This window comes from Pelobates fuscus, chromosome 9 (genome assembly GCF_036172605.1).
Source record: "Pelobates fuscus isolate aPelFus1 chromosome 9, aPelFus1.pri, whole genome shotgun sequence".
Taxonomy (NCBI): Eukaryota; Metazoa; Chordata; class Amphibia; order Anura; family Pelobatidae; genus Pelobates; species Pelobates fuscus.
Window position 1 is genome coordinate 135,233,511 of NC_086325.1, and position 13,427 is coordinate 135,246,937.

Here is a 13,427-nt window from a genome sequence, read left to right on the forward strand (position 1 = left end):
CAGGGGCCGCGGAAGACATCAGGCGGCCCCCTGGAACCGGAGATGGCGCTGGATTGCGGCCCGGGAGGGCGAACCCTACACCCATGCCAGGGAATGGCGGGCCGGTTCGGGAGGAGCGCATGGACGGCCCCTGGAACAGGCAAGTGCAGGGGGCTCTGGCATGGGCACCCTTGGCGCGGATCAGCACCTGAGTACTGGGCCCGGGGTCCAGAGGCCTTGGAGGGGGATGGTGAGGGGTCAGGCCCCTACTGGATCGCGTGCAGAGGGGCCTAGGGGGGGGGTGCGCTAGGCAGTACAAGGAAAGTAGTCGAGGGGCGAGGGCCTGTAGCCGGGAGAGTAGATGGGCTAGGGGAGTCCTTGGGCCAGGTCGGGGTGGGGGGTGGGTTGCCATCGGGTGTGGGCAGGAGGTCTAGGTGCGCAGGGCGGTCAGGGCAGGTTAGGGGTGAGGGGTCTGCAGCGGGGTCTGGGGCCGGTCTGGAGGTACTGAGGGGGGGGATTCTTCTAGCCGGGGGGTCCGCCGGGGTGGGGGGTGGGGATCACCCGCGCTGGTGAGAAGCTAGGTAGGCGTAGTCCTGGGGGGGCCTCAGGGTCTGGGTCTAGTGGTAGTAGCCCGTCACCTGTTAGGGCCCAGGGATCCGGGGGGTGAAGGGTAGGGCTCAGCGCGCTAGGTCCTCATCCGGTAGCTCAGGGGGGGACGGGGTCATGACCCCCAGGCTTGGACGATGGGGGCGGGCCTCTGGTAGGAACGAGAGGAGTCGGAGTCCCAGAGGCCTTAGGTGGGCGGAAAGGAGTGGTTGCGCGATGGGCGGCTTTGGTGTCCAGCGGGCGCTCCCAGGGTCGGGACGGGGGGGCTGCTCGGGATCAGTATGCTCTGCCCAGGACTTCTTCTCCTCGTTACAGATCTCGGAGCCGCTCCGCCTCTGCAGTGCCCGGGCATCCTGGTCGAGGGATGGTGCACGACGCAGCCCCGGGAGCTTCGGGAACGAGGGGCTTGGCCGGTGAGTCCTGTGCTTCTTTGCAATCCAGTGCGCTAGTTCACACACTTCAAGCGCTTCTCCACTCACTGGGAGCGGTGGGTGACACAAGGGGCGGTGTGGGTCAGGTATGGACTCAAGGGGCTGGGGTAGCGGGCCCTAGTGAGATTCCTTCCGCGGAGCAGAGTTCAGGTGGGGACACTGCAACGATGGTTACTGGGGCAGACGCGACGAGCGAGCGGGCTGAGTTGGCTGGGGGGGGTGGTTCCTGATGCGGCCAGGCAACACGCATATGTGTCGTTTGCGGGTCCGCTGGGGGTCCACCTCAAACAGGAGGTGAAGGATAAAATCTGGAAGGGTGAATTCTGCAAGATCTTTTCTCTTCTCTCTTTGGAGGATTTTATCGACCTCAAGGAGGACGATAAAAAAGACGAGAAGAAGGAGGTGGAAGAGAAAAAGAAGCTGTATCGTAAGATACCTAAATCTCTCGGTAAGTGGCTGAGGGTGTTTTGCGTGTTGGCTAGTGTTCTGGGCGAGAAATCGCCGGGCTTGTGCTCCTCCCTGTTTTGTTATTTGGGTAGTATTTGGGAGGCGTACTGCACCTATGGCGGACTGGCATGGTGGCGGTACGACGAGCAGTTCAGGCAGCGTTTGGCGGCTAATCCAAGTATAAGGTGGGATCAAATGGACCTGCCTCTCTGGGTGAAGCTGATGATGGCGCAGAAGGCGCAGCCCTTTCAGCCCATGGCCGGCACAAAGGGGCAGTCCACCTCGTCGGCCGCCTTGCAAAAGGGCTTCTGCTGGCTCTTTAACGAGGGCCAGTGCAAATGGGGAAACACCTGTCGCTTTAAGCACGAGTGTTCGGGCTGCGGAAGCACCCATGGGCTCAACCGGTGCTTCAAGAAAGGGAAGTCGGGGCACGCCGGAGTCCCTACTGTGGCTGGGGGGGGAGGGGGAGTTTCGCTTGCCCCGGGGCCTAACCCCGGTGAGGCTAGACGCGATGGAGCCATGGCTAAGCAGCTACGGTAATAGGGCGGATGCCGCGGCGCTCCGGGCGGGTTTTGGGCAGGGGTTCTTTATCCCTTTCCGGAACCGGGGGGGACAGGGGTTCTGTGCAACCTTAAATCGGTGGCTGAATTCCCGGGTGTGGTGCGGGAAAAACTGGGCAAGGAAGTCATGTTGGGGAGAATGGCAGGACCGTTCCCGGCTCCTCCGTTGGAGGGGCTGAGGGTTTCCCCACTCGGGGTGGTCCCCAAGAAGGAACAGGGGAAGTTCCGGCTCATTCACCACCTCTCCTACCCGAAAGGGGAGTCAGTGAATGATGATATTGACAGGGACTTGTGCTCAGTCTCCTATGCATCATTCAACAAGGCGGTCGAGCTAGTAAGGAGGGCTGGGCACAGGGCACTAATGGCTAAGGTGGATATTGAAGCGGCATTTAGGCTGCTTCCGGTCCACCCAGCGTGTCATCACCTGCTGGGGTGTTTCTTCGACGGGGAGTACTTCGTGGATTTGTGCCTCTCAATGGGTTGTTCTATCTCCTGCTCCTATTTTGAGAAATTTAGTACGTTTCTTGAATGGGTGGTTAGGGTCGAGGCGGGGAGTGGAGCAGTGGTGCACTATCTGGACGATTTTCTCTGTGTGGGGCCGGCGGACTCCCCCGCCTGCCTACACTTGCTGAGAACGGTCGAGTGGGTGGCTGGCCATTTCGGGGTCCCGCTGGCGGCGGACAAAACGGAAGGGCCCGCTACGTGCCTTAGTTTTCTTGGACTGGAGATAGACATGGTACAAGGGTAGTGTCGGCTGCCGTTGGATAAGCTACAGAGGCTGAAAAGAGAGGTGGCAGCGGTGGCACAAGCGCGCAAGGTTACACTGCAGCAGCTGCAGTCGTTGATTGGGATGCTGAATTTTGCATGCAGGGTGATCCTAATGGGCAGGGTTTTCAGCCATAGTTTATCGGCTGTGACGGCGGGGGTGCGATCCCCGCGTCACTTCATTCGGGTATCGTCGGCCATGAGGGCCGACTTGGTCATATGGGAGGCCTTCCTGCGGGAGTTCAATGGGATGCTAAATTTTAGGCAGGAGGGCGTGTCGGCTGCGGAACCGGAGCTGTTCACCGACAAGTCTGGTAGCGTAGGCTTCGGGGCCTACTTTGGGGGAAGTTTGTGTGCGGAGCGATGGCCAGGGGAGTGGCGAACGAGCCCCCTCATGCGTAACTTGGCTTTCTTGGAGCTGTTCCCGCTGGTCGTGGCGTTGGCCCTGTGGGCGGATAGGCTGCGGGACCGGAAGGTGTTTTTTTTCTCGGACAACATGGCCGTGGTGCATGATGTGAATATTCAATCGGCGGCGTCGAAACCCGTGGTCAGGTTGCTACGGCGTTTCATTTTGTTGTGCATGTCGCTAAATGTTGTTTTTCGCGCACGCTATGTGCCTGGGTTCATGAATGATGTGGCTGACGCTCTGTCTCGTTTTCAGTGGTCCCGATTCCGGCTGGTGGCGCCGGAAGTGCAGGAGGTGGGGCAGGCATGCCCAGACGAGATTTGGCGGCTCGGTGCGACCTGCTTGGGGACTCGTGAAGGCATCGCTGGCGCCGGCCACATGGGCTGCATACAGTAAGGTCTGGGAATCTTGGGAAAGGTCATGGGATGGGTTGGACCACACGCCAGCGGGGGAATCGCTCACAGATGCGTTCCTCTGGTACACCTGTCAATTTCTGGCGAAGGGGCGTCTCCCGGCGGTGGTTGACAGGTCCATGGCGGCGATGGCTTTCTGGTTTAAGCTACACGGGAAAGAGGATCTTACTAAGGCCTTTGTCATCAGGCAGGCACTGAAGGGGTACTGGCGGGGCCGCAGGCAGCCTGACACTCGGCGCCCCGTATCGGTGCGAGTGTTGGGGGACCTGGTTGAATCGTTGCCTAATATTTGTTTCGACAGGTTCGAAACATCGCTGTTTCAGGCGGCGTTTCTGTTGGCCTTTTTTGGAGCTTTTCGGTTAGGGGAGTTGGTAAGTGCCACAAGGGCTGCGGCCGGGGGGGTACAGGTGTCGGGGGTCCGAGTGCTGGAGGGGAAGGTGGTTGTACACCTGGCAAAATCCAAGACGGACATGATGGGCAGGGGCCGGGACGTGACGCTGCGGGCCCTGCCGGGCTCCGCTCTGTGCCCGGTGGCCGCGGTGGCAGGGTACATGGCACGGAGACCGGGGGTTGGGGGATCGCTGCTGGTACACGCGGACGGGTCTTCCCTCTCCTGGTTCCAATTCACCAAGGTTTTTCGGTCAGGCCTGGGGAAGCTGGGATTGAGGGCGGATAAGTTTGGTAAACACTCCTTTCGCATTGGGGCGGCCACGGAGGCAACACGGTTGGGTCTGGGGGATGACTTGGGAGATGAATTGGGAGATGGGAGTCAGTACGGTCCCGTTCATATGTGCGCATGGGTTTACTGGACTAGTATGGTGGGGGGCCTGCGAGGATTCCAGGGGGGCTGGATACGAAAAGGGTTGTTACGATCTATTTTCTTCTCTCCCCCAGGCCGTGTCGCATGGATGGTGGGCCATTCATTTGTCTTCTGGGCCGAAAGGAGGGCTGCAGCTCGAGCTCAGGGCCACCAGCTGGGCTTTCATAGGGACCAGTTGGCAGTGCAATGGTTTGGGTACAGGGATTTTTGTTGGGGGGAGGTCTGCGGGATGGTGTTCCGGATGGTGGCAGGCGGGCAAAGGCCGGACCTGCTGGTACTCCATGCGGGGGGCAACGACTTAGGCCTCACACCGCAGCGGCGGCTGGTGAAGTGGATGAAGCAGGACCTTAACAGTTTAAGGGACCTGCTTCCTGGGGTGATGTTGGTCTGGTCGGAAATTGTCCCGAGGAGGCGATGGCGGCACGCTAGGGACCCGGAGGCTATTGACAGGTGTAGGAAGAAAGTGAATAGCTTGATGGCAAGCTTCGTGCGGAAGCTAGGGGGTGTGGTGGTACGGCACAGCGAGTTGGAAGGTGGGTTGCCGGGGTACTACCGCTCGGATGGAGTCCATCTCTCGGCAGTTGGTTGGGATCTGTTGACCCTGGGCTGGCAGGATGGCATAACCAAGGCACTTTGTCTTCGGGGTGGCGGAGCTCAGACAGTTTAAGGAGTCAAGGTCTGAGCTTGTGGCGGGATAGGGAGCTGAAGGAGAAGAAATAGGCTCCCTAGGATGAACGTCATGGAGACGTAAAACTGTGGTCATTGGTGGTTGGTAGGTTCCAAGTCCTGTCGGTGGCTCAGAATCTGGTGGGGCAGGGGTATCCGGGTATACCCCTGCCATGGTTAATTTATGTTTGGCACTTTAAGTTGGTATGTTGGAATATGTTGGTATGTATGTTATATATATATATATATGTGTTATTTATATGGGGGTCATTGCCTTTTATATCAACAGAAGGATTCGGATGTGAGGGCGGAGTATGGGGGGCAATGACCCATGTTTATTGTTAAATTATTATTGTTATGGTTATTAATATGGAAATTAATAAATTGTTATTATTCAGGATTGTTTTAAATAAAGCTGTGGACAAATTTTCCCATATACCTGCGTGTCAGTGAGTTATTGGGTTAGGTATGTGGGAGGGTTTTCCTGGAATCCGACTGCCCATATGGCGATAATACACCGGTCATGAGATGTTTGGTTTTATGAATGTTTATAAACTTTAGAACTGATTTAGGATGGAATGAGATGAATTATGCATGTATTATCTATTGATCTCAACAGCACCCTGTTTATGTCTGCTATTAATGTGAGTGCTACGAGAGAGAGAGAGAGAGAGAGAGAGAGAGAATGAGAGCGAGAGAGAGAGTGTGTGTGTGTGCAGCAAACACATAAGTAGCTACCTAAGACCCCATTGCTCCTTGCATTTCTATGCCGTCTGACATATGTATAGGACATATACAGCTGTAACAAGTTAATTCACTAAAGTTCGAATTGTGAAATTTAAAGAGTTACTCCAAGCACCATAACCACTACAGCACATTCCTCCTCTGCTTGTCACTGATTTGCCCTGCTTGGGGACACTTGCAGTGCCAGCTAGGGAGTTTCTATAGAAACCATAGTGCATGTTAGATTGTAAGCTCTTTTTCTACATTGCAAGCTCTTTCCTCATCAACCTATTGTTCCTATCACATTTTGTAATTGTCTCATCTAAAGTTAAATTTCCCATCCTTTACAATATTGTAAAGAACTGCCCAATATGTTGGCGCTATATAAATACCGATGGCAATAATAATAATAATAATAATAATAATAATAATAATAATAAAGAGTAGAAAGACCTCTTATGGGAGGTCTCTTTTGCTCTCCTTTATCAATCAATTATTTGGCACAGAGTCTAGCACGTATCACGTGGCACATAGCATGTATAGATTGAATGAGCTAAAGTTGTTGTGGGCATTATAGGTACCATTTAAAACCTGGAGCGCAGCCCAATGTAGGTAAAACCATTACCCTTTACATAATATTTTAGTGTTGTTCCTCTCCAATAGCAAATCAAATCCAAATGTAAAAATGCAGGCTAAAATAGTGGAACTGTGACTAGTGGGGGAAAGGTTATTGTTTTTATTATTTTATTTTTTATATAGCGCCATCAAGTTCCGTAGCGCTGTACATTGGGACTAACTATTTTAGCCTAAATAGTGCAGCTGAAATATGAGATTTCATTTGGCAACAACTCAGTGTTACATGAATACACCCTTAGGTGTAAATGTGTGTAGAATAATTTTTATAATTTTTTTTTGTGTGTAATTTAATTTAGCGATTTTGCTCTCTACAATATTGTCTGGGGTCTTCTAAGTAAATATTTTATTTCTCCACGTCCCTTATAATAAAGTAGAATGATATGACTCATCAAGCATCTCCACATGACAACTTCCCCGTGCCGGTAGAGAATTAGAAAAATAAAAATCTGACAATAATATTGAATAATTTAACATTAGGCAAAATGTGTATTGAAGGAAACATTATTAATTGCAGACATAGAAATGGGAATTTGTGAGAACAGACCAGAAGGAAAAAAGAATGAAGATATCTTCATCGGAATTATGCGGATCTTTAATAACAAGATATTGATGTACCATTGCATTCATTATGAAACGGTTAGATGATTAAAGGTACAGCAACGTTACAAAATGAAGCAGTTGTAAAATATGCGCTTGCCAACTGGAAAACATTTTTCTCTGTAATAAACCATGGGCAGTCTGGAGTTAGATCCTCTGACTGTTGCAGAACTGCAAATCCCACGATGCTTTGCCAAGCTTACAGCTGCATTTTGATTTTCAGCGATTAACCCCCGTGTGTTCACAAGAACAACTGTGGGGAAAAAAGTACCAAGCAAAATGTTTGCTATTTAAGAAACGTTTGATAACTATGCATACTTTTTTTTTTTTGTAAATATGTTTTTATTTAGTATTTTCAATATCAAATTGTACCAGTATACATAGTATGGTATAGACATGCCGCTGGTGGTGACACGCAGGTCTCCGTCTGGCACTTGTGTTAGCAATATTCGAGCAAGTAGGTATAGGTGACACGCAGGTCACGTCACGGCTTTATAGGAAATGTATGAGCAGTCAGGTAATGATGACTCGCAGGTCACAGCCTAGCATTTCTAGAAGCATTTTCTGGACATGTAAACGGGGTAGATATATGGGTCCCTGCATAATATGCGTATAATTTCTCCACCTGCACAGTTCAGCCTCAGCCCAGGGGAACGAACGCAGCCCGAGTGGCGGCGGCTCTGGTCAGGGCACTCTAGGTTTGTATTGCATCCTATGTATACCGGCCTCCCCTGCTGCGCCCGCTCCCATGCGCCGGTTGTGTTCTCGTGTACCGTGTCCGTTCGTATGGCTGCGGGGTGTCGGTCAGGTATCCCTCCTGTGAGGTGATCCGGTGTCGTGTCAGAGTGTGCAGTCGGTCACAGTGTGGCTCTGCAGGACGTCCAGTCCCCGTTGTCAAGGGTCTGTTTTGTGGAGGTGCAGTTACTGTGGTCACCCCTTAGGGAAGTGAGTGTCGTCGTATGAGCTGTTCATGTCCGCTCTGTTGGCGCTCCGGCTGTGAGCCATGTTAATAATCAGTGTGTGTGTGTCTGAGGGTAGGGGGGAATCGGGGATGGCTTGTCAGGGAGGGTAGGGGAGGGGTGTGTCTGCTTCCAAGTCCCTTCTGTCTAGGTCTGTCCTGTGGTTGTCCGGTCTGTTCGTCTCCTCGGTGTGTCGTTATGGGTCGTGTTGAAGTCTGGTCGCAAAGTCTGCCCTTGTGGTGGTCAGTATCCATTGGGTCCATATTTCCATATACCTGGTCGTTGTGTTTGATGCAGTCATAATGAGTTCCTCTGTCACCCTAAGCTCCTCCATTTGAGAGAACCAGGATGTTAGCGGGGGTGTCATTTGCCGTTTCCAGAATTGGGGTATTACCTGCTTGGCAGTATTTAGAATCCTGATGGTCAGTGAGTGTTTGTAGCGTGTTCTCGGGGTCTGTGTGTGGTGAAGGAGCATGTGTTCTGGAAGGAAGGGGGGTGGTATGTCGGTGAAGGTTTTCAGGATGTTGTGTATGCCCCGCCAGAAGGGCTGCACCAGTTCACAATCCCACCAGAGGTGGAGTGTAGTGCCGGTCTCCCTATTGCACCTCCAACAGAGGTCTGTATGTTCAGGGTCCATGGCATGCAGTACCGTTGGGGTACGGTACCAGTTCGTGAGCAGCTTAAACGCTGTCTCTTGGGTTTTGCTGAAGACTGAACAGTGGTGTGTCAAGTAGCACATCTGTTCCCAGTCTTCCTCCGTGAAAGTCTTCCCTAATGTTCGTTCCCATTTCCCCATGAATTTAGGAGTCTCCCCAGGTGTTTCCCTTTGTAACATGGCGTAAATGTGTGAGATTCCGTGAGGTTGCGGGTCTGGCTCCATACATAGCCTCTCAAATGTGGTGGGGTCGCGTTTCCTTGCCATGCCCTCAGGGAGGGTGTGCACAAAACTCCGAAGCTGTCTGTGTTTAAGGTGATGTAAGAGGGTGGGGGCGGTCTCTCCCAGTAAGGTCGGGAGTGTCTTGCATTCCGTCCCCGCCAGGAGGTGGTGTAGTCTTGGGATTTTATGTCTGAGTAGGTCCCTGAACGCGTTGGGGTCAAGCCCCGGGGGGAAGCTGTTGTTGTGTGTGAGTGGGAGCAGGGGAGACGGGAACGGGGCCAGTCCGCTTCTCTTCGCTACTCTCTCCCACACCCTCAGTGTTGCGGTCGTGTATGGCGTGCCCAGTCCTCCATAACCCCCTCTCCCTGTCCACGGGACCGTGGACAGTGGTGTCCCCTTGTCCGCCTCCTCCGCCTCCTTCCATCGCTTGTGAACACTCTTTTGTCCACTCCATGACTCGTTGGAGATGGCATGCGTCATAGTACAGGGCGAAGTCCGGTATGGCTAAGCCCCCCCTGTCTTTTGGCAATGTCAGTGTAGTTAGTTTGACCCTTGGCCGTTTGCGGTCCCATATGTATTTCCCGATGTCTTGTCTCAGGGTTCGGAAGAATGAGCTGGGGATGGTGACCGGTATGGCTTGCATTAGATATAGCAGGCGCGGTAGAAGGTTCATCTTTATAACTTGAACCCTACCCAGCCATGAGATGTGCGGGTATGCCCATTCAGAAAGGTCTTTCCGGAATCTGTCCAGTAGGGGTGTGAAGTTGTGTTTGAATAGGTCAGTATCCTTCCTTGTTAACCAGGTGCCCAGGTACTGTATGCGGTGTTGTGCCCATTGGAAGGTATGGCTCTGTCTTAGAGGGGAGGCTCTATGTTCCGATAGGTTCATGTTCAGGATGTAAGATTTCGTGTAGTTGATTTTGAGGTTAGCAATCTCCCTAAAGGTCTCAAAGGCCTTCAGGATATTCGGGAGTGAGACCTCCGGGTTGGAGACGAAAAAAAGGAGGTCGTCGGCATACGCCGCGATTTTATGTTGCGTGTCTCCAGACCCTATTCCCCTGATTGCCTCATTGTGTCTTATGTGCGTCAGGAAGGGTTCGAGCGTCAGCACGAAGAGCAGGGGGGATAGGGGGCATCCCTGCCGCGTACCGTTGGTGATGGGGAAGGCGCTCGTCAGGGCTCCGTTCACTATGACATGTGCGGTGGGCCCGTCGTACAACGCCTCGACCCACCCCCGGAAATGCGGCCCCAGTCCAATGTGTGTCAGTGTGTGGAACATATATTGCCAGTCGACTCTGTCAAAGGCCTTCTCTGCGTCTGTCGACAGCAGCAGAAGGCCCTCGGTCCCACCATGTCGTCTATGCATGAGTGTTAGCGCCCTGATCGTGTTATCCCTTGCTTCGCGTCCCCTGACAAAGCCTACCTGGTCTGGGTGTATGAGGGTGGGGATGTGTGTCTGGAGTCTTGTGGCTAGTATTTTAGCCAGCAGTTTGACATCGCAGTTAATCAGTGAGATGGGCCTGTAGTTCCCGCAATGTTCCCTATCCTTGTCTTCCTTGGGGATGAGCGCGATGTGTGCTGTTAGCGACTGTTTCGGTAGGTGGTGGCCCTCCCGGAGTGCGTTTAAGGCCTCTAGAAGGGGTGAGTATAGTAGGTCTGCGAACGTAGTGTAGTATTTGAGAGGCAGCCCGTCTGGGCCGGGACTTTTGCCTTGTTTCATCATTTTAATGATGCGGGCCAGCTCTTCTACGGAGATCGGTTCGTCTAGCCTGTCCGCGATTTCCGGTGTCAAGGACGGGAGGGAGTGTTCTGACAAGTAGTCCTGTATTTTCGCATGTAGTTCTTCCCCGTGTTTGTGTTGGTGGGGTCTGGGAAGGGCATAGAGGTTCGCGTAGTAATCCCGTGTTATATCAAGGATCTTGGAAGGCAGTTGGTGTAAGGTGCCCTTAGAGTCTCTCATCCTGTCTATATATGTCCCCTGTCGCCTTTTGGCTAGCATTCTGGCCAGTAGCTTTCCACTTTTGTTGCCGTGGAGCAGGAAGAAGGCCTTGTGTCTAAGTGCATCCCTGTGGTGTTGTCTGTGTAGGAGGCCCGTCAGGTCGCGTCTGAGTTGCAGTAGTGTCGCCTGGTGTGTCGGTAGTTGTGCGGTTTTATTGAGTGTTTCCACCTTGTGTATTTCTGCTACTAGGTCTGCCATGCGACTATTGGTCTGTTTTTTGAGAGTGGACCCCTGGCGGATGAAGTGGCCGCGTATCACACTTTTGTGTGCCTCCCATCTGATGGTAGGTGAGGTGTGGTCTGTGGTGTTCGTCTCAAAGTATTCCTTAAGTGTGCCTGAGATTTCGGACGTAAAGTCGGGTCTGGTCAGTAGGTAGTCATTAAGTCGCCATTTGTTGTGACGGGGCCTGAACATGGGTGAGGAGAGTGTCAGGGTCACCGGCGCGTGATCCGACCACGTCGGCACCCCGTGTTCCGCCGCGCTCGTGGTCGGTAGATTATAGTGAGAGGTGAAGATGTAGTCTAATCTGGTGTAGGTGTTGTGGACCTGTGAGAAATATGTGTAATCCCTCTCGTCAGGGTGGTAGGCCCTCCAGCAGTCTATCAATTGATATCGGGTCAGGAGGGTTTTGATTGCATTCAAGTGTTGCGACGGGACCCCCGATTTCCCGGTCGAGGAGTCCCACCTCGGGTTGAGCGCGACATTGAGGTCGCCCCCTACTATGAGGATCCCTTCCGAGAAGGGCTTGAGTATCCTAAGTGTGCGTGCCAGGAACCGGTATTGTCGAGTATTCGGTGCATATATATTTGCGAACGTGTAGGCCTGGCCGGCTATTGTGCCCTTAAGGAAGATGAATCTGCCCTCTCTGTCTGTCAACTGTCCTGTTACTACTAGTGGTATGTGTTTCCCGATTAGAATGGCCGTCCCTCTGGACCTCCCCGCGTGGTAGTCACTATAGTATCCAGTGGGATAATGTTGGTTCGTCAGTTTGGGCCTAGACCCTTCCCGAAAGTGCATTTCCTGAATTAGCACTATTGAGGCTCTGTGGGTGTGGAAGTCTCGGAGCGCTCCTGAGCGCTTCTCCGGTTTATTAAGACCTCTGGCATTGATGGAGAGGACCGTGAGGCAGTCCGGCACGAGTGCCCTTGTGTCGGGGTGTGAGGGTGGCTGTGTCATTCCGTCCGTTGGTCCCAGTCTAGTCCAGGGGTCTGTGGTCGTCCGCGTCTGCTAGTTACGGGTCGGATGGGGTATACAGGGAAGGAGGGGGGAGGGGGAAGGTGATGTGTGAAGTGTGTGTAGGTGTGTCCTCGCCTCTGTGAAGAGACGGTGAGGTGGCAGCGACGGGGAACGGATTAGTCAGCGGCCACCTGTGGCCCGCTGATCCCGTTCACCTTGCCTTGGTCGCTGGGCCCTATAGGGCAGCAGAAGGAAGTCGAGCGACGTCGGGTGGAACCAGTCCTCCCCGCGTCTGTGCGTCTGTCTGTGGTAGACAAGTGGGTACCTGATTGTGTAGGTCGGTTTGTAGGGTCCGCGTAGTTTCTCTGTCGGCTGTGTCAGCTACAGTCGGGTTTGTGTTAGCGTCCTCCTCAGTTGAAGTCGTGAGTAGTGGGCTCCGGGTCTTAGCACTAGTCGCCGTCTGGGGTGCCTGTCTTGCGCATGTGGAGAAAAGGCAGATAACAAAACAGTTACATAAACACTTGCCATATAACTCTCTCAACATTAAACATCAAACAATAAACTGTGTTGTGGTGTACATCCGCCTGCTGCGTAATTCAATTCTTGTCATAGTTACGTACCTAACTAACGTGCCCTCTCCTCCCCCTCCCGCCACCCGTGTCCCAGCCCAATCGCCATTTTCCCAGCCCTCCCCAAAGAGGTTCCTATTCCCCCCCTATGTCAGTTTTCTCCATATTCATGTCTCCCCACGTGTGTGTGATGAGGGAGCGGAAGTCTGGGCCGCTGAACAGTGTGGCTCTTTTCTCCAACCCTTAAGCTATATGTGAGTGAGACCCCCCGGTGGAGCCCGCCCCCCTGCTCGTTTAGGTCATCACAGGGCAGGCAGGGCTCCAGCGGCGGGCCCCAGTCCCAATAGAGCTCCGCATTCATGACTGCGCCGGTCCTAGTGGGCGCCCCTCTCCCCCCCCCTCCCCCCACCCTCTCCAGCGGTCGTCAGATGGTTATTGTGGATAGCTATGAGTGCCCATTGTATAAGGGCGGGTGGCTACCTCAGTGGAGAGAGTTCTGTGCTTTTTACTCCTTACGTATCCCCCCAGTGTCTGCCTCCCCCCATGTGTCCGGGCCGGGTGGATCCCCCCTGTATCCCTAATCTCCCCTTGCGTAGAGCAGTGTGTCTTTGTGAGATAGTCTGAGAACCCCCAGTGTCTCTGGAGGGACTAAGCCCCGTTCAGGGGAGTGAGTCCCGTCAGTTGGTACTTGCGATTATATACTGCAGCAGTCAGTGGTGTGTACTTAAACCGCCATCCCGGAGGGTCGGATAGCCTGTTGTCTAGTCCCTCTGCTCCTGGGCTGCTGTGGCCGAGGCC

The 13,427-nt window shown here is 53.5% G+C and overlaps 1 protein-coding gene across 1 annotated transcript; it reads left to right on the top strand.

Annotated features, from left to right (window-relative positions):
* The first annotated feature begins 944 nt into the window (after nucleotides 1–944).
* Nucleotides 945–5,397, top strand: LOC134572384 (uncharacterized). The gene is made up of 2 exons (XM_063431309.1): nucleotides 945–998; nucleotides 4,502–5,397. Exons 1-2 carry the CDS (start codon nucleotides 950–952, stop codon nucleotides 5,092–5,094), a joined length of 642 nt encoding a protein of 213 aa, XP_063287379.1. The 5' UTR covers nucleotides 945–949; the 3' UTR covers nucleotides 5,095–5,397.
* Nucleotides 5,398–13,427: the final 8,030 nt, after the last annotated feature.

Bases quoted from the DNA above. Each gene is read 5' to 3' on its own strand.
- LOC134572384 (XM_063431309.1), top strand. From the start codon at position 950: ATGGTGCACGACGCAGCCCCGGGAGCTTCGGGAACGAGGGGCTTGGCC. The intron at 999-4,501 runs GTGAGTCCTGTG...TCTCTCCCCCAG, and splicing joins GGGAACGAGGGGCTTGGCCG to GCCGTGTCGCATGGATGGTG.